Source organism: Drosophila persimilis, unplaced genomic scaffold, assembly GCF_003286085.1.
Source record: "Drosophila persimilis strain 14011-0111.01,24,50 unplaced genomic scaffold, DperRS2 tig00000653-arrow-arrow-pilon, whole genome shotgun sequence".
NCBI lineage: Eukaryota > Metazoa > Arthropoda > Insecta > Diptera > Drosophilidae > Drosophila > Drosophila persimilis.
In genome coordinates, this window is record NW_020825330.1 from 701,543 (window position 1) to 721,972 (window position 20,430).

Sequence of the window (20,430 nt, forward strand, 5' to 3'; positions counted from 1 at the left end):
CCGGCTACCGGATGCTGCTGGTTGCTGCTGGTTGCTGCTGGTTGCTGCTGGTTCCTGCTGGTTGCTGTGGGACGCATCTTAATCTTATAAGTACATGATAATTGTGATAGTAGAAAAGAGTAAGAGTTTAAAAAAGAATTTAACAATACGATTAACACAGTGTGATCCCTGGCTCTGGCTCTGCTGCATTCGCTGCTGGATTCTCTGCTGGATGTCTCAAATCGCTGTCTCTGTCGCTACCATCAGAAGTAGTGCGGCGACTGTCCGTTGTAGCGATAGTTGACAATATCATGGCCGATGTTCGTGATGTTACTGCTGTTGATGTGGCCACCACTGTGGTTGCTGCTGTTGTGGTTGTGGAGGGAGTGGCCAATGTTGCTGCTGCACTAGAGCCGCTCCACAAATTTCGTTAGCTGATCAGAGGCATCGGGTAGGGCTCCGCCGGCATTGCCGACATTTAAGTTGCCAACGTTTACGCCCACACCGACGCCAACGCCAACGCCTACGCCCACACCGACGTCCTGGGGGACACCGGGTAGCGGTGACTGGTGGTGCATCCCGTGGTTGTGCATGCCGTCGTGTGGGCCCTGAGGTGCTGGCGAGTGGCTGCTCATGACGTGGTGGGGCGAGGGTTGGGCCCGCGGCGAGGCGGATGGCCCCGCGCGTGGCGACGGCGCTGAGCGGGGCGAAGGCGTCGGCTGCGGCGAGCGGATGGGCGGAGAGGAGCGCGCGGACTGCATTAGCTGCTGTTGGAGGGAGTGCGGCGTGGGGGGTCCCATCACCTGGGAGCCAGGACCTCCTCCAGGACCCACAACGGCGGGATTCTGCTGGGCATTCGGGGCATTTGGCATCGACACCTGTTGCATCATCTGCTGCTGAAGGGGTTGTTGCTGCTGTTGCTGCATACCCGGCGGCAACACGCCCATCTGCTGCTGCTGATGCTGCTGCTGGCCGGGCCCTGGCTTCACGCCCACTCCCACTCCGACTCCCACACCGGCTCCGCCTTGGCCCTGCTGCAGGATGTTGGACGCTGCCGCCACCACAGCCGCATTCGCCATGGAGTACTGATCCGCTCCGGGGCCACCTGAGCCTCCGCCGCCGCCCCCAGCCACACCGCCAGGCACTCCCACGGCTCCTGCCCCGCCGCCAGCATTAAAGTTGCCCGCTCCGCCGCCGCCCGGGAACTGCTGCTGCTGCTGGCCCACCGCTCCGCCCATGTGCGGGCCGCGCTGCCTTTGCGAATACGGAGGCGGGTATTGGTTCATTGGCACGTAGCGCATCTTGTTCCAGTTCTGGTTCGGCACCTAGACGAGACGGACAGTATATGTGAGTATTCGATCTTATTTGGGCAGTCATTTGAGCATTTCGGGAAAAAAAAATCTTAGTAGCTGCGGGAACGGCCCATAGAAGGGATACGGATACCCGATACTCAGAAGCAGTGTCTGCATCGACCCTCGAAGGGAGAAAAACATTTACTTGAACCGGGGATGGATATACGGCGTTCTTCAGATCACTGTATGAACAGACTTCCGAAGCGATTCGGTGGGACTCGGCATCACAGTGTAGCTGTGATCCTATGAATACAGTGGAGTCATGCATGGCTCCACTTTGGACATTCAGAAAAACAGAGGGATACATACACACGTCTAGGATAATAAATTTACATCTGGAGTATCGGGTATTACCCATCGGGTGGTTCAACTGTTCAACATTCTACTGTCTTTGGGAATGGTTCGCCCCTGCAGAAGGGATTCTTGTGTCCAGGAATGAGTGAATGGGGAAGGACTCTTCTGCAAGGGCGTTGGTCCTTCCAAATAAAAATATAAAAACATAAAAACATAATATATAAAATAAAATAGTTATGCCTCTGGTCCTTCCCATGCTTCACGACATCATCCTCCCTCGGCCGATTTTGAGAATTGAATTTCAACTTCAGGATATTCGCTTTTCCGGTTTCTGAGCTCTTCGAAGGGTTTTTGATCTTGAAATTTGCTCCGGAGTGGGTTTTGAGTTTAAATTTTGAAATTGGTTTAAATGTTTTTTTGGGTTGTGTTCTAAGTGTTTTCTGGATATGTTCTAGCCTTTTTTGAGAGGTGTTCTAATCGCTGTAATCCGCGGTCTCATTAGAGTGACCTCAGTGACCATCTATAGCATCGGGATATGGGATAATGCATAGTTTTAATGAATGTAAGGGTTTTTGTTATGTTGAAATGTTGTATGCTAAATGGGATAAATTGAAACAAGCGAGGATCTTGTGGGTTGAAGGATCAGTGGGTGAATGGAACGTCAGGATCGCATGGCAGTAAATTGCTTGCTTGCTTCTCTCGTATGGCATTGGAATGGGTTTTGTTTGCTCAAGGAGATTCTTAAAAGCCTTTGACTTAATTTTGTGGCTTCTTCTGCTCTACCTGCTGGTTCTATGCCGCTCATTTGCCGCGTTCAGATTTACTTGTACTTGGCGCTGGAGGATATATATGCCAGCAGTGTGCTCTTCTCCTGCCCTCTGAGCCCCTGCAGGCCATACGCCGCATTGATGGAGAATTCCATGGCTGAGAATATCTCATAGATGTATACATTCGCAATGCTGATCTGTTTATCCGTAGGATGGAGGATGGAGGATGGGGGTGTGGGTAGGTGGTTATAGGTTACAGGTTCTTATAGTAACAGTAAAAAACATTGGGAAGCAAACTACAAGCCACACACAAAAACAGGATGCAAATCTAATTCTATTCGACAGAAGCGTCTTCTACTTGCCACTTGCCACTGGCTCGTCTTCCACTTACCATTCCTCCCTGAGAGGTGACGCCCGGTGGCAGGTTCTGGAGCATCATTTGGGCAGAGTTCTGCTGCTGCATATTGGGCATCCGCTGGTGGGGGCCTCCCGGTCCACCCGGCTGCATCAGATTCACTTGCTGCTGCTGCTGGTTGGGATTTATCTGCTGCTGCTGGGGGCCGCCCGCCTGCTGCTGCTGCTGCTGGTTCATCATGTGCTGCATCTGCTGCTGTTGCATGACCTGCTGTTGTTGCTGTTGCTGCTGCTGCTGCTGTTGTTGTTGTTGCTGCTGCTGCTGCTGCTGTTGCTGCTGGGGATTCTGGGGTCCATTGCCCGCTTGGAGGCCACCACCGGGTGCACCACCGCCTACGGCGCCTGCATTGATCTGTGTCTGCTGGCGCTGCTTGATGATGGCCGCCATGATCTGGGGATTCTGCTTGAGGATGGTGAGGATGTGCTGGTTGCTCTCGTTGGTGGGGTTGTTCTTTATCTTTTGCATGATCTGGGCCAGCTGGTGTGTGTTCAAACTTCCGGCTGCCTGGCCACCGCCTCCTCCGGGCGGTGGACGCACGCCTCCGGCACCGGCCGCTCCCATCGGCGTACCCATTCCGCCCATACCCATGCCATGCTGTCCGCCGACGGGCATCTGGCCGCCGCCGCCGACCCCTCCTCCGCCCATCGGGTTGGTCAGCATCATCTGCTGCTGCTGCTGTTGTTGTTGTTGCTGCTGTTGCTGCTGCTGCTGGAGGACGTTTTGCTGCTGCTGCATCATTTGGTTCGGCTGGCGCATTCCCGTGGCGTTGTTCACGTACCGCGGCTGGGGCACACCCGCACCTCCACCGCCGGCGCCCCACTGGTCCATGGAAAGCAGGTTGTTGGCATTCAAGACATTGCCGCAGTTGCCGGCACCGGGCAGGGGGCCGCCCGAGGGATTGCCACCACCGCCGATGCCAGGTCCCAGCTGATTCAGATTCACTCCGACGCCTCCGACACCGACACTAACACCTCCAACTCCGACGCCCACTCCACCGACCATACCCACTCCCAGCTGATTCACATTCTGGTTGGGTACTCCTCCGACGCCTCCGACTCCTCCGACCAGAGCACGGTTCATGACGGGCGGGGCCATTGGGACGCCTTTCCCAAAGCCACCGCCATGCGGCACCTGCTGGCGAGCGGCCTCCTCCTGCACCTGCTTCACCACCTGCAGGACATTCGGCGACGGCGGGTGTCCGCCCCCACCTCCGGGCTTCATGCCGATGCCCGGCTGATGGGGATGCGGCGAGGTCATGCCACCCATTCCGCTGCCAGACACTGGCGAAGGCACTGGCACAGCAGACGGTGAATGTCCGCCCACTCCTGGCAGCAGCACGGCCGCCTGACCGACGGGCATCACATTGGCCATGCCCACAACGGGCACACCGCCAGCGACGACTGTCGGCCCGCTGACCGCCGGTCCGGGCAGTGCCGAAGGAGCGGCTGTCCGCGACATGAGGGCCACACGCCGACGCAGTAGCTGTTGCTGTTGGAGTCTGTTTAGGAAAGAGAGTTTGGGTTGCAGGATGAGAATAAGGATACAGAGGTACGGATTTCAGACTTATGCTGGGCTGGAGTACTCACTTCTGCTGGAGCTGTTGCTGCTTCAGTTTGTGCTTGATGTTCGGACAGAAGGGCACGGGACACTTCTGCTCCTGACAGTGCTTCGCATGGTAGCAGCAGAGGGCAATTAGCTGCTTGCAGATGGGGCAGCCACCGTTCGTCTTTCGCTTGCAGTTCTTTGTGTGCTGGACGACGCGCTGCATCTTCTGGCACGAGGGCAGGCGACAGTTGGCGTCGCGGCACTGGCAGGCGTGCACCAGGGACTGGATGCACCGCTGGATGGACTGTTTGCGGGCCTCCTGGGGATTGGCCTGCTTGTGGTCCGCCGGTGCACAGCCGTCGTCAATGTCGAAGCCAAGCTTCTCCATTTTATGGGGATGTCCGACCTTCTCCTTGCACACAATGCACAGATCAAAGTCCTGCGAAAGAGCAAAATAGGATTATTGATTATGGATTATGGATGCATTTTCTTTTGTCTGAGGCGTTGTCTTACATCGCAGACGGTGCAATGATAGCGCGTCTCAACGGCCGTCTTGCAGTTGTTGCAAGTGTACACGAACTTGTCCTGGCCCTGATTGTGCAACTCGTACAGCATTGAGAGCGTCGAGAATTGGGCGCGCCGCAGCGACGAGAACTCAAAGTGCTTGTCGCGGGCCAGCGTGAGGAATGCATCGCGGCCGTCCATCAGATCGCAGGTTAGCAAAGGATCGGGGTCTTGAATGGGCTACAATAGGATACAAATACAATTATAAATCTGGGTTCTCGATCCTCCTTTGGCCTCCTTTGGCTCCTTTGGGACTCACCGCTAAACTGGCAGCAGACTGTGCCGAGTGCAGGCGTATCACGAAAAAGACTTCCTTGTGCTTCTCCATCGTGGCATAGATCTTCGCGGAGAGATCATTCCCCGACTGATGCTCGTTGGACTTCTTGCTGTTCTTCCGCTGGGCGGCCTTTGACTTGTTGGACTTCTTGGCCTTCTTCTGGCCCTTCTTCTTGCCATCGCCACTCACCTCGTTGTCCTCGATGGAGAAGAGCTGGGCGCGACGATAAAAAAGACAATTATTAGAGGGGGAAAACGAAAGTTAAGAAGTGATGAACACCTCGGAATATCGGCTTACATTCGCCGCTGCAGCTGCCTCGGCTGCCTCTGCCTGTTTGCGCTTCTCCTCCTCCTCTTGGTCGAGCTCCTTGATGCTCTCTTCAAGGACATTTGGCCAGAAATCGCCCTCGAAGTATGGCAGCTCGGCGGCAGAGCCCAGCTTGTCCTCCATCGCCTGCTTGAGTATGTCCTTGTAGTCCTGGATGATGCGCTCGATCATGCCCTTGTCCAGCATCTTCTTGTACCACTCCTGCAGGCGCTTCGGCTTCGGTATCTTCTGGTCCGTCGGATGGCAGTGGAAGATGTAGTCGTCCCCCTCCGATGGCGGACACGCCCAAATGTGGGCCATCGTGTAGCCCAGCTGCTTCACATAGTCCATGTACCCGAGCAGGATCTCGTGGTAGACCGCGGTACGGTATTGGCGCGGCCGGAAGAAGTGCACCGAATCGAGGTAGGCAATGTAGACGCGTCGTGTGTTGGGCGCCGGACACTCGGATCCGTACTCCTGAACGTGCATGCCAAAGAAGCAGACATCGATGCCGTCCACCTCCTCGAAGGCGAACAGGGCCTTCGCCCGGTACGGGAACTCGTTCATCATGTCCCCGCCCTCGACAAAGCGTCGCCGCATTCCCGGCTTCACCTCGACGCACTTCTCCGAGGAGCTGACTACGCGTATGTGCACCTCGCCCGCTCCCGCCTCCTTCTTCTTGAGGAAGTTATTCACGCGCGTCTCGATGTAGACGCCGAGCTTGGTGGTGGGCAGGCGCTTGGCATTGAATTTGTTCTCCTTCCGCTTCGAGTTCTTCTTCTTGAGGCAATTGTCGCAGACAAAGCCGCCCGGCCAGATGGAGTCCAGCCAGAGGACACAGATCTGATGCTGCTTGCGGCCGCATTCCTGGCAGTTCACAAAAGGCTCCAGCTCCAGGTGATCGTTCTTCATCTCCTTGAATTGGTCCTTTTTGATTTGTCTACAGAGGGATACGGAACAAAAAAAGATTGGAATAGGGATCGGATCGGATCGAACGGGATAAAGGGGGAAAGTAGGTAAGGGGCATACACTTACGTTTGTGACTGCAACGGATCGTCACCCAGTGTGACCGTGTCTCCCTGGATGTCATTAAAGCACTTTTGGCAGAAGGTGTATCTATTTGAGGCGACACCGTATTCCTTTAGACTGGTTTTTGTTTTGGTTTTTTTTGTTCACGTTTTTGTTTACGAAGATTTAGTTTTGTTGTTGGATGCGATGTACGAGAGAGTTTTTGAAGATGGCAGCCAAAAAGAACAACAACGAACGAACGAATGAACGAGCAGGCAAGTGGCGAGTAGTGTTGTCAAGTGTTGGCAGGTTGCAGATTGTGGTATGGTATGGGTTGTGGTGGGTGCGAGAGCGAGATGGTCATCATCATCATTATTGTGTTGAGCGAGGGCGCATTTGTGTTGTGTGTGTGTGTGTGTGTGTGCATTTTGAAGATGAGTGCGTGCGCGAGTGGTGTCCGTGAGTGAGAGAAAGAGTGAAATGGAATGGAGTGTGGTGATCGGATCGAATCGGTTTTTTGTTTCGTTTTGTTAATTAATTAATTATTACGGCACACAAATACACACAGAAACACAGGCACAGATAATTTTTAATACACGTATTATTATTATTATTAAATGTGTGGGCAAGGAGACGACACGTAACACAGAAACACAAAGACACAGACACAGTTATATGCACATTTGGGAGGCGCAACGGAACGCAGGTTAACGGGAATTGTTGTTGGTTTTGTTGTTGGTTTTTGTTTTGTTTTGTTTTGGTTTTGGCGGGAGCAAGGAACACACACACAGGAGGTGGGAATGGAAAAGAATGCAAGAAAGAAAGAAAGGAAGAGAAACGAAAAGTGTTAGGTAATTTGCATTAAAATTTGTTTACACACAATTATTACAACAATTATAAACGGAAGGCGGATGAGTGTGGAAGGGGGGCAGGGAGCAGGGGTGGAGGGGATGGCTGGTTGTAAATATAATGAGTGGGATGATCGGATTATCGGACAGTAATCGATACATCAATTACAAAAAACTACCGTTAGAAAAGTAACCGGTAATCGGTAACTCAACATCAGGGTACCAGCGATAATCCACCATTGGCCAGGATATCCATGAATTTGGGGGACATATGTTGTGACAGATATCTGGGGGATCCTGTCTTATTTGTTTCTTTCTGCTCGCTCTACTCGAATTTGTTTTTTCAAATTTATTCAATATTATATATTGGTGAATCTGGGAGGCACCTATCAGAATATTTTGTGTTCATCGGAAACATGGAAAGCCGAAGCGGAAGCAGAAGCGGAGTGGCATTGAAGCTTTGGCTCTACTTTTTGGAATCTTGGAATCATGGAATCATCAATCCTTTTGGCACGGCGGACAAACTTTTTAGCAAACAGACAAACGTGACGTGGATTGGATCTCTGGGAAACAATATGTGTGGAGTGGGTGAGTGCGGAGACAGGGAGAAGGATGAGAGTAGAAGGGTGAGTCGGAGGGCAGCACATACCTGTTCTGGTAGCTATAGTACTTAGCGTCGCGCGGTATCGTGCACAGCTGCTTGCCATAGCAGCACAGCACTTGGGGATTGAAGGTGTATTTCCTGCCGCAACAGTAGCCCAGGGCTTGCATCACTGGATCGATCTCTGCCTCGAACACCTCCGAAAGCTGAGGGAGAAAAGATGGGAAGATGGGGGAGCAGGTGTTAGCATCGATTGGGGCAGCATGGATCACAGCTGTAGTACGGCTGTAGTCCCCCGTATATCCTTGGACGTTACGTTACCTTGGTACAGTAGCGGTAGACGCGTGAGGTCTTGCGATTGTAGAGCCACGCATTGTCGAACATCAGCCAAACATCGTCCACGTACTCCCAGGGATCGCTGTACTTGCCGTTCTGGATGTTGTTCCGTATCGTGCCCAGATCCATCGGCTTCTTAACGATCTCAAAGTAGTCGGGTATGCCCAGCGCCTGTGGATCCACCGGATACCGAAACGGCACCGATTCCGGCTCCTGGCGCAGCAATTTCTCCAACGTTGGCAGCAATGCGGTGCGCAGCTCCTCCGGATTGAATTCTGGAATAAGGATTTTACAATTTTAGCATTGAACTTCAAATCCCCAATCCCCAATCCGCAATCCCTGAACCATCAGCCATCAACCATCAACCATCTGTGGATGGTTGACGATATTGAAAGTAAAAGAAAGACTATACAAGATGTTGCACGAGAGACCAGTTCAGTTCTCTTTTAGGCACAGCCTTCGTCTCTGATCGCGGCCCTCCGCCCCCTCCGCCCACTCGACACCCTCGGGTTTGGCTGCTCTACTCATACTTTCTCTGTTTATGTCTCTGTTTATGGCCCCAAGAGTGTTGTCAGAAGTTTAACGAAGAGAAAGAGATTAGTGTCAGCTGTTCCCTCAGCTATTTTTGATTGTATCAAAGGAAGGGGTCTGAGGGAGAGTGATAGCAGGCATTGCAAGGATTGTCCTGCGACAGGTACTGCCCCAAACTTGGTTCTGGTCATTACTTACGGCATTTCTTCTTCTTGTCACCAGCCTGCAGGGCCAGTGGCTCTGGGACCAGGGGCTTTGGCTCGATCTTGGTCTTGATGTCCATGCCCCCCGCTCCGGAGATGCCATCGTGGGCACCGTTGATATCATCCTTGCCGCCACCGCCGCCGCCTTCGTGTGTGGCCGATGAGGCACTCTCGTCGACATCCATGGGCTCGGTCTTGATCTTGACATTGCCATCGCCGTCGGCGTCCTCCGATTTGATCTCCATTTTGACCATGCTGGTGCCGTCGTTGTTGACATTCTTGCCCTTGCCGCCCGTGGAGCAGTCCATCTGGGAGCTGTCGTTGTTGCCGCCGCAGCTGTCATCCATGAACTCCTTCTTGATCTCGTCCTCCTGCTTGATCGAGTCCAGCTTCCCCTTCGAAGCCTTACCGCCGCCCCCGCTGCCGTTTGTGTCGTTCGTGGGCGATGGGGTGTCGTCGTCGTTATCACGCGCCGCTGCCTCCAAGGCGGCCATTTGGGAGGATAGGCTGCTCGAGCTGCTCATCATGCGGCTCGGCTGTGACTGCTGCTGCTGCTGGTTGCTGCCGCCACTACCATTGCCACCGGAGGAGGTCGTTGCCAGCATGTGGGGATTGCTGTTCGGCGCCGAAAGAGAGCCTCCGCTGCCCGGTCCGCTCGATGCAATCGTTGCCGTCGCCGACGAGGAGGAATTGCAGCTGAGCGGCGTCGTTGCCGACGTCGTCGTGGTCGTTGTGGTGGCCATAACGCCTCCAACTCCTCCCACACTGCCGCTCCCACTGCCACTGCCGCTCCCGCTGCCGCTGCCGCAGTTGCTTCCGTTGCTGTTGCTGCCGTTGCTGTTGCTCCCGTTGCTGCCGTTGCTATTGCTATTGCTATTGCTGTTGCTGTTGCTGCTGCTGGCGCACGTTGCTGCCGCCGAGGTCGGGGCACTGTTAGTCGCCAGGCCGGAGGCACTGGTCGCCGGCACGGGGGAGGCCGGCACGTAGGGTGGAGTGTTGGCTCGATTGCTCATTGGCTGCATGAGGCTGTTCACCGACGGGGGATTGATGATGCTGTTGCTGTTGTTGTTGGTGTTGCTGTTGGTGTTGGTGTTGCTGCTGTTGGAGGGAGTGCCGACGGGACCATTGGAGATGAATCCTCCACCGCCTCCGCCGGGGGAGGGACTGGGCTCTGAAACCGTCATTCCACCCGCACTCGAGGGTACACCTCCTGCTGATCCTCCTCCTCCATTCGCACCTCCACTACCCGCCGCACCAGATCCTGCCCCTCCTGCAGTCAAGGCTGAATCGAGGCTCGTGGGTGTCGGTGGCATGTTGTTGAGGACACTTCCAGGCGGCTTCTGCTGCTGTTGCTGCATGGTAGAGTTGAAGCTGTTGCTGTTCGGCTGCTGCTGCTGCTGCTGTTGAATAGCCGTGGCATTGCTGAAGGGTGACTGGGGCATGAGCATGCCCGCTGCCGCCGCCGCCTGCTGGTGGAGGTGTCGCTGCTTCATCATTTCGCTCAGCTGGGGATTGCTGCCCGCTACGGTGCCACCATTTGCGTTGATGAACTGCTGCTGCTGCTGTTGCTGTTGTTGCTGCTGCTGTTGGCCAGGCACTGGACTGGTGAGGACATTGGCCGCTCCAGCGGCCGTCTGGAAGGGGGAGAGCACGGGATTGACTACCATGCCGCCGGGACTGGGTCCCGGAGGACCCACCAGCATGTTGCCAGCCTGCTGCTGTTGCTGCTGTTGCGGGAATTGCATGCGCTGCTGCTGTTGCAACGTGAGCATGTTGCCGCCGGGCGAGTGGCTACGCATCGTCACCATATTCGCCTGGCCTCCAACGCCAACACCGAGTGCTCCTGCCAGTCCTGCGACACCCACGGGGCCGCCACCCACTGGCTGCTGCTGCTGCTGACCGACGACCATGCCGCCAGGACCCTGGGGACGGAGCTGCTGTGGCTGCATCACGCCCCCCATTGGACTGATGATGGGACGGACTCCGCCAACGGATTGCTGCTGCTGCTGGGTCTGTTGCTGCTGTTGTTGCGGCCCGACGACGCCCTGCAGGCCACCGCCCACCGTAGGATTGGAGACGGAGCCGGGTACTCCGCCCACGCCTCCTGGCACTCCAACGGGGCCGCCGCCGGGAACGACCACGGGACCCGAACCGGATACGGGGCCCGTGCCCTGCTGCTGCATGAGCATCTGCTGGTGCTGTTCCTTGCGCTTCAGCCGCTTCTCCTCGAGCTCCTTCTGGATCTTGTAGATCTTCTCAGCGAGCAGGTGGTAGTATTCGGAGCGGCTCTTGGCCATCTCGTACATGTCCTTCTCGACCTTCTCCGCGTAGGAGACGAGGTTGTGCATCCGCTTGTCCTGCATCGTCGTCGGATCGGAGGTGGGGAAGATGGCCTGCACGAGCTTGTGGACGAGGTGGTTCCGCAGATCCGCCGTCACCGACTCCCGCCAGTCCTTTTCGCTGTCGTTGCCTGTGGAACCCGTTCCTCCTGTCCCGCCGCCTCCTCCGGCACCACCGCCGCCTCCAGTCGAATTCTGATTGGGATTCGCGTTCGCAGTCCCCCCGCTGGCACCCGTCGTATCGGCGGGCATCAGTACACTGGAACCCTGGCCGCCGGCAGTCACGCCAGTCGCACCACCAGGTCCTGCGCCACTTGGGGGATGAACTTGGGGCACCTTCAGCTTCGACAGCTGATCCGCCTGCCCCACCAGCTGCTGCTTGTCTGCCGCTCCTCCGCCAAAGTTGGCGCTGCCGAAGCCTCCGACACTCACAGAAAGCGGCGTGGGAATGTTTCCCAACTGCTGTTGTGCGGGATTCGTCTGCTGCTGCTGCTGTTGCTGCTGGTCGACCATGTTGGGGAGGCCACCGCGTCGCCGATTGCCAGCATTGGCGGCATTGCACTGGCCCTGGAGCATCTGCTGCTGCTGCTGCTGGAGGCTATTCACATCGTTGGGCAGGACGGAACCGGAACCGGAACCCGTGGGTCCCAGGACTCGCACAGTGGGTGGGATGCCCTGCATTCGAATGCTCGGAGGCATCCCCTGCTGTTGCTGCTGGCCCGCTCCGACACCTGCGCCACCGCCGATCATATTGCCGGCCGTCACGGGAGAGAGTCCCACCTGGCCCATGGCATCGAAGCGTCGCAGCTCCTGCTGCTGTTGGTGCTGTTGCTGCTGCTGCTGGACTTGCTGCTGGGCGAGTTGTTGGGCCATTTCGGCGTTGGATTTGGGTGCACCGCCCTGCTGCTGCTGCTGCTGCTGGGGCATCACGAGGCCCGTATTCTGGGCTCCTCCTGGGGCTCCTACCTGTTGCTGCTGCTGCTGCTTGCCATCGAGTGATCCCCCGACGCCACCGAGCACGGTGAGAGGTTGGTTCTGTTGCTGTTGCTGGAGACCGCCGGCCCCTCCGCTGCCTGGTGGGACCCCGCCAGGGGTCGCACCACCGCCGCCCGCTCCTCCGCCGCCTCCGACATTGGCGTTCTGGAACACCGAATGACTCTGGCGGAACGGATAGCAGATGATGCAGGTGCTGTTGATGCAGGTCTTGTAATGCAGGAGGATCTGGCGCGAGGAAGCACAGTGCTGCATGGTGCAGTCCTTGCTCTGCTTGCAGGTACCCATGTGCGCCAGTACCGCCTTCATCGCCTTGCAGTAGGGTACGTTGCAGACCTCGCGGTTCGGATTAAGGGTCTCCCGCCGGTTGCACTTGTGCGCGTGCAGCAGGAGCATCAGCTGCTGCTGGATCTGTCGCTTGCGGTCGTCGGGGACATCCTGGCGGTTCGCCTGTGGATTTCCCGCTCCTCCGACTGCTGCTGTCACAGCTCCGCCTGCTGCTCCCACCTGGACACCCTGAACTCCCTGCTGCTGCTGCTGCTGCTGCTGTGAGGTTCCTGGCTGCTGCTGCTGCTGCTGCTGCTGCGGATGGCCCAGTAATTGGTTCGGCTGCGGGGGACGAGGTCCAAGGGCACCCGGCTGCTGCTGCTGTCCGAGCATCTGCTGCTGCTGCTGGGGATTGCCGCCCACTAGCTGTCCGGTGGGCCCGCCGGTGCCATCGCCGCCCAAACTGGGCATCGGGACAACAGTGCCCACTGGGCGATTGCCCTGCGGCATGACACCGACTCCTCCCCGTTGTGCCATCTGCTGGGCAAGCAGCTGCTGCTGTTGCTGCTGGGAATTGTTGCCGCCCGGACCTCCGTACTGGCCCACGCCGTAGGGCATGCTATTCAGTTGTCCTGCGGGAAAACGAGCAACGAGAGGATTAGGATAAGGATTAGCAGTGGCTCCCTTCTTGCCGGTCTCGTCGGTGGACCTACCCATCTGCATGTTGGGATTCTGCATGCGTGGTCCTCCGCCGCCGGGTCCATTCCCCGGGCCGCCTGGTCCATTGCCACCTCCGGCAGCGCCCATTATGTGGGGACCGCGCAGCATATGCTGCTGGCCGACCATGCGACCCATCATCGGACCGTTTTGCATGTGCATGCCCTGCTGGTTGGGTGCCACTGAGCCGCTGCCAGCGCCCACGGGGCCTCCGGGTCCGCCTGCCACTGAAACGGCATTGATCATGCCACCGCCTGGCTGCTGCTGCTGCTGCTGCTGCTTCAGCTGGTTGACCATGCCACCCATGCCGCCGCCGCCGACGCTGTTGGTGAGGACCATGTTCCCCAGATTCCCTTGGGCGATTGTGTTCATTCCTGCGGATAGGAGACAGGAGACGGGAGACAGGATTGCACATGTACATATATCCGAGAGGAAGAAAGAATGATCTGGGATCAAGCGGCACTCACCTGGTATGGCATTCATGCCATTGTTTCCATTATTCGATATCGACATGGGCATCGAATTTACCATGCCCATCTGTGTGGCAACCTGCTGCATGACGCTCTGATTGGGCGACTGCAGATTTGGGGATTTGCTGCCCAATTGGTTCATCCCCGGCACCACCATGGTCCCCTTCTGGCCCTGCTGCTGCTGCTGTTGCTGTTGCTGCTGCTGCTGGAGTAGGTGCTGCAGCTGCTGCTGGTGCTGCTGCTGGTGCTGCTGCATTTGGCGGAGCTGCTGCTGGTTGCCCGCTCCTCCGCCGCCGCCTCCGCTGCTGCTGTTGCCGCTGCCATCGTCGCCGCCGCTGCCAGGCTGCTGGGAGCCACCGCCGGCTCCGTTCATTTGTGAGGTAACGACAACCTGACCGACGCCTGGCCCAGAGCCAGGGCCAGGGCCTGTCTGTTTGTTTGGTCCGACTCCGACGCCGACGACGGCTTGTGGTCCGCCGCCGCCGCCTGTTGAGTTTGTGTTTGTGACGCCAACATTCGAGGCGCCACCGCCGCCGCCGCCACTCAGCTGATCCGACCAGCCGCTGTTTGAGGACACCAGCTCGTCGGGCAGATTCTCTTCCAGAAACAACGAGATATCCGCTAAAGGAACAAAAGCAAAATAAGCAATAATATGAATGTTTGAATATGTCCAGGATGTGGGATGTGGAATCCAGGATTACTCACTTGGATCCATTTTAACCCGCTTTGTGGGCGGCTCGTCCAAATGATCCGCCATCATGAAGATCGCTTTGGGTTCTGCAGAGTTTTGCAGAAGAGTTCGATTGAACCGAAGATATCCAACAAATCCAAATCCAAATCCAAATACAAATTGAAATCCAAATTGTAATCCAAATTTAAATTTAATTTTAATTCGAAATTAAATTGAATAACAACAAAAGTAATGATTATACGGAGAGTCGAGTGCGAGTGTATGATGATGCACGATACGATCCACACGACCCTGCACGACGCTGCACGAACGCCGGGAAGACGCCGCTTGCCGCTTGCCACTTGCCGCTTGCCGCTCGCTTTGTCAACAAAAATGTTTTCGAAAATTTCCTTAAAATTGTCCTTTCCTTTTGTTTTGTTTTCCTATATTTCTTTTACAAAATTTGCACAATTTTGTTATTTGATTTTGTCGATGATCTTATGTTTTTTGTTTGCTTTTGTTTTGTTTTGTTTTGTTTTCCTTTTCCCTTCCCTTCCCTTTCGTTTTCTTTTCTTTCTTGTTGTAATTTTACACACTTTACGGTACACACGAGAAAACGGGGAATGGAGAACGCGGGAACGTAAATTCGAAATCGAGTTCGAACTCAAACGTGAACGTGAACAAGAACACGGAGCACAAGCACAGGCACGGGTGGAACTACAACTTGCCCGACAGCACGGCCCGACTGCTAGGACTCAAATGGCAAAAACCGATATAGGATTTTCCAATTGATGGATTTTCAGTGGAAATTGAAATTGAATTTGAATCGTTTTTTGATGCTTCTCCAACTTTGATAAAGCTGTCAATTGAATATTTGCTGCTGCTGCTGCTTCTGCTGTTCCTGATCCTGCTCCTGCTCCTCTTTTGTTTTTAGTTTTACTTGTTGTTGAGGTTGCGGTTGCCGGTGCGGTTGCTGTTTTGTGGTTTGTGGCAGCTTCAGCTTTTGATCCTCCTCCTCCTACTCCGCCTGTTGCTGCTGCTGCTCCTCCAGATGATCTCGACGTTCTGTTCCTCGAAGAAGAATTCTCTCCTGGCGGCGGTACAGATGCTGTCAAGGATGCTATGACTGTGACTGTGACTGTGACTGTGGCTGTGTGCGTGGATGGTGTGGCTTTGGTGGCACTCCGTCTGTTTTCCTTTTGCCGCTCCTGTGCCTTCTCCTCCAGCCAAAGATCTATCGCGTCCGTGTCCAATTGGCACCGCACCTCGAAGGTCAGCTCGACCCACTTCGAGCTCAGCTGCTCACCCAACAACAACCGCGAGCGGATCAGATCCTCCAGCTCCTGCTGCTTCTGCTTCTGCTGCTGATACTGCTGCTCTTCCTGGTAAATTTTGTCGATTTTGTTGTTTCTTAAACACCAGTCAACGCTCGCGTGCATTTTCGTGTTGGTTTGCCCCACCAAAGAGATGACCTTGGTTTGGGGATGGGGGGGATTGGTGTTGGTGGTGGTTTCTTGGTGGCTGCTCCTTTTTGTTTTTGTTGCTCTCTTTCTTTCCGATTTCTTATTTTGTTGTTCTGTTTTTGTTCTAGCCACTTTTCAAAGTTGTTATTGTTGCAATTGTTGTTGTTTTGTTTGTTTGCTGTTTCCGGAATATTGCGGGGGGAGTGGAGTTTTATTGAAGTGGTTATTATGACGATGATTGAATGACGATTGAAGTTTTCAAAAAATATGTTTGACGAACAAAATATAATTCGTAGAAGCAGCGGTTTTGTTGTTTTTTTGTATTTTTGTTTGTGTGAGTTTTCAGTGTTCGTCCCCGTCCGTCTTTGAGAGAAACAAAGGGTAGAAGGAAAAAGAGCGCGCGCGAAATTGTTTTTTGGTTTTGCTTGAACCGTTATTTATATTACATTTGTTGTTGGTTTTTGCTGTTGGTTTGTTGCTAGTTGTTGTTGTTTATGTGTTTGTTGCTGTTGCTATAACATTTTGGCGGCTTTTTCTTTCTTTGTCTCTTTCTTATGGCGCTCCTCGCTTTTCGCTTTCTCCTTCTTTCACTCTCCCTCTCTCTCAGGCTCTGGCTACACTTGCTCTTCGTGGTTTTGTTTTGGTTTTGTTAAAAAAAAAAAAACGCAATTCACATGTTGGTTGTTGTTGTTGTTTTGGTTGCTGTAATTGTTGCACTTTTAATTATTGTTGTGTTGCGTTTGCTACGTAGTGCTGCTGCTTCCGCTGCTTCTGCATTCTTCGATGTTGCTCCGTCGTCGTTCCTCGTTGTCTTTGCTCTAACATTGCACTTTAACTGTAAAAAAAAAACACAAACACAGCATAAGACACAGGACACAGCAACACATGGGGTTCGGTGTTTGTGTGTGTGTTTGTGCTTGAGAGATGTCCACAGAACGGGACTACGACACGGCTGCGACAATGACATTCCCGCTACTTTGGCTACTGCGGCGAATGCTACCGATTGCCAATATTTATTTATCTTTTTAGCCGACTTGCCGCCTTCTGGCCGGGCTGCTCTGCCCCCCTGCCACACCACAGCTTCCTCCTCCGCCGACGCCACCTCCTGCCTCCTTGCGGCGAGACAGAGACGAGACGGAGACACAGACTCCTACGCCGCCGCCGCCACCGCCGCCGCCACAGACGGACGGACACGACTTGACAACGGCACTCGAACTCGCTCCCACACTCGCAATATTTCATCCACTCGCTAGATCTAACCAGACGTGGACGTGTAGCCCCTCTCGCTCTTGCGCAGCAGTTCAAAAATAGGAAAAATAATCAAATCGTTTTGCCGCCAGGGCCAAACAAGTGCCGCCCTTTTTGTAACAGTCGCCTTTCCCACAAAATATATGGCAGGGAAAATTGCCAAAAATTTCACTCTAGTAATTACTCCCCATACAGAAAATGCATAATTTCTGACGTTAGTTTTTTGACAAGCAAAAATTGCATTATTTTGATTTTGCTTCCGCATTGGAGGCGCAGCTGCGGGCGGCCATCATCGTACGAGATTTAAATCGAGAGCCTACTCGCAAGTTTTTCGACGAAAAGCTTTTTGCGCCTCTGCGTTTGGTTTGCTTTGCTTTGGGTTTGGGGTCTCTGTCTGCCACTCGTCATGCTGACCAAGCTCCACCGACAGTGGCGGTCGCCAGAGCGGGACGGAACGAGTGTACAGATATATTCTCGTAAGTTTTCACCACACAAAAACACACACACACTAGCACTCACAGCGACACGACTCAGAGAGAGAAAGAGAGTAACACGCTCTCGCACGTTTGCTAGTGTGCTAGCATTTTAATGGTGTTGGTGTGTGCGCATACACACACTATGGGTAAGCGGCCAGCGAGTGCGAGGAGCATTGGAAAAGGAAAGAAAAACAGAGACGACGACAGAAATATATTCCATTTTTTGTGTCGCTCCGCTCGTCGTTTTCTTCTTCACGTCGCTTCAAAGTTTCTATTGCAGAAATTTTTTGTGTTGTGCTTGGGCATTAGGCAATTTTGGCGGCCCCGCAAAAAATCACAAAATTCTGGCCGGCAAATCCATAATTCGAGAAAATATCGTAGTTAATTAGGAAAAAATTTCAGGTAATTCTGTTCGGCGAATTAATTTTGTAAACTGCAACTTTTTGCCACGCACTTAATTTTGTATTATTCTATGGAGTTTTGTCAAATTTCGCATTTATACCGTATAATTTTCACATTTTTCCCCGATTTTTGGCAATTGCTGCAAACTTTTTCGCAACACTAAAACAAAAAAATTTCATCCGCTTGTGTTGCAGCAGAAAGTCAACTGATTTCGCGAACGAGTAGCAACAGAACTAGAAAGAAAGACTGAAGCTGAAACGACTACGGGCCCGCTACTACGGGAGCGGAGAGCGAGAGAGCGGGCCAGATAACAAGCCAGCGAGTGGTCGACGGTAGTGATGTCATGACTTGTTGGCAAGTATTTTTAAGCTACTAGATCACTACTTTCACGATCATGTGCGATCATGTCACTTTTTCAGGACATTTTCAGGACAAGAATACGGACAAATCCCAGCTTGATAGGGACATGCAGCATGCAGCTCAGACATGTGGGCATACATATGTACATAACATAAGTTAGGAAACATATCATATGCATAGCTGAAATACACTGCCGAATGGTATATGGTATTCCGGCAAATGTTCCTAATTATTTAATTATTGGCTTGAAGACGCATGGAAATCACAAAATCATACTGGGAACCTCGAAAGATATCGCCTTTCTGGCATATTGAACTTTTCTTTCATAAGATGAATTTCGTAGTGTAAGGAAATGGCTGGAAACATCGATATGGGCAACCGTATTTAATATGTTGAAGCAAAGTAAAATCGAAACAAACTCCACTCGAAAAAATCTTTTCATGGAATCGCCATGAATATTTTAATTTCTCAATAAATGCGTGGTTTTTTGGGGATACATTTTATCAGAAAACCATATTACAAAATTCACATTTCTGCTACAAACAGGTGAGATCGGGTCACTACTTTCACTCATCTCTGTTGGCCACAGTGTTAGACAACTCGCGGAGTAGCATGTTTTCGGTGAGCGGGCGGCTGCAGAGAGAGCGACAACAGGCCGCAAACATCCGCCACAGGACGCACCACTAGTGTTGTCCTTGTCCGACGAACCGGTGGCCATCGAAACAAGAGCGCACGGAATCAAACATTTATTTGTGAATTGTTCCGCAATAAAAGGCTACTTAGCTGCTGGCTTACAGTTCCAACCATTGCTCCGCCGCGCATTTCATCCGGATGCGTATTCCATTCGGTTTTTTTTTTGGCGCGCGCTTTGGAAGGGCGGCCGCATAAATATTTACAATTTATTTGTTATGGCGGCTTGGCTGCTGGGCCACACACACAGACGCATATTCAGCCAGAGAGCACTCTCACTAAAACACGCAGACAGACACGTTGGCACGAATGTGAGTGAGACAGACAAAGCCGTTCTCTCTGGCATTCCCTGCGTGCGTGTAAGCGGGCCAGCTGGCGTGACGCACTCGAACGAGTCCGGTCAGCGAGTGAGTGGATTCTCTGAGAGTGCGCTGCTGAGAAAAATATCATTTTCTGTCCAAAATGTCCAGTAACGATTGGGCATAATGCCCAGCATATTTTACGTTTAAATGCATTTGTCCAATTACCGATGGAATATAATTATTCGTTAATTCTTTGGTAGTGCCCCATTAATTGCGACCAAGTGTGATCTTCTACATACGATTCGCCGGCTGCCTTGCAAGTCTACTAACGTCACGACTACGTCACGTTTCGGGCTCGCGTGTAATTTTTGCGCCAATTTTCATCTACAATTTTTTTTCCTACGTTTTCTATCTTTCTGTTTTTCGTTTCGCTGTTGGAAAAGTGCGCCATGGTGGGGTCTGGCGGGGGGTAGGCCTTATTTATGCTCTCTCCGCTTCAGAGATGAGCAATTTGCCTGCCGCCACGATCGTTCACAAGTTTTAAAGTATCCTCTTCTGTCATAGAGCTACGAATTGGTGAAATCCCGGCTAGCTTCATTCAAATTACAGAATTCGATTCCATTCCGAAATATTACTCCTGCTCAAACTAGACTCAGCAATGGTGTAATTTTTAATTTTATTCATTTCTTTCCCCAAGTAGCTGGCCCGTGACTTTTAGGGCACCTAAAACTGGGTCGCGGTCGGCTTTTTGGTTTTTTTTTTTTGTAGTATTACGATGAAAATAAATTCTGAAAAGGAATGTTCTGGAACTAGCTGGATTATCATATATTTAAATGCATTTTTGTATGACCTAAAAGTATTATTTAGATAACTCGTATTTATTCAACAATATTCAGCGATAATGGGGCAATTAAATGTGAATATTGGAATTACTTTTTAAATCTTACTTTGCCTGATTTTGCTCTAGTTTTTTTGAGCATGTCTGAAGCAAACATTTGTTAAGGAAA

General features: G+C 52.9%; 1 protein-coding gene across 3 annotated transcripts; it reads right to left on the minus strand.

Moving 5' to 3' along the window:
* Positions 1-386: 386 nt before the first annotated feature.
* Positions 387-14,649, minus strand: LOC6597874 (CREB-binding protein). Of its 3 annotated transcripts, none has more exons than XM_026991121.1 (14): positions 14,518-14,649; positions 13,810-14,433; positions 13,339-13,716; positions 11,117-13,257; positions 9,022-11,071; positions 8,278-8,567; positions 8,005-8,162; positions 6,535-6,615; positions 5,491-6,439; positions 5,176-5,406; positions 4,866-5,096; positions 4,394-4,791; positions 2,784-4,305; positions 387-1,304 (listed from the first exon to the last, which is right to left on the minus strand). In XM_026991121.1, exons 1-14 carry the CDS (start codon positions 14,570-14,572, stop codon positions 387-389), a joined length of 10,026 nt encoding a protein of 3,341 aa, XP_026846922.1. In that variant the 5' UTR covers positions 14,573-14,649. The 3 variants fall into 3 exon arrangements, with proteins under 3 accessions (XP_026846922.1, XP_026846921.1, XP_026846920.1); XM_026991120.1 differs by having other exon boundaries at positions 6,535-6,645; XM_026991119.1 differs by having other exon boundaries at positions 6,535-6,645; positions 11,117-13,716.
* Between the last annotated feature and the right edge of the window lie 5,781 nt (positions 14,650-20,430).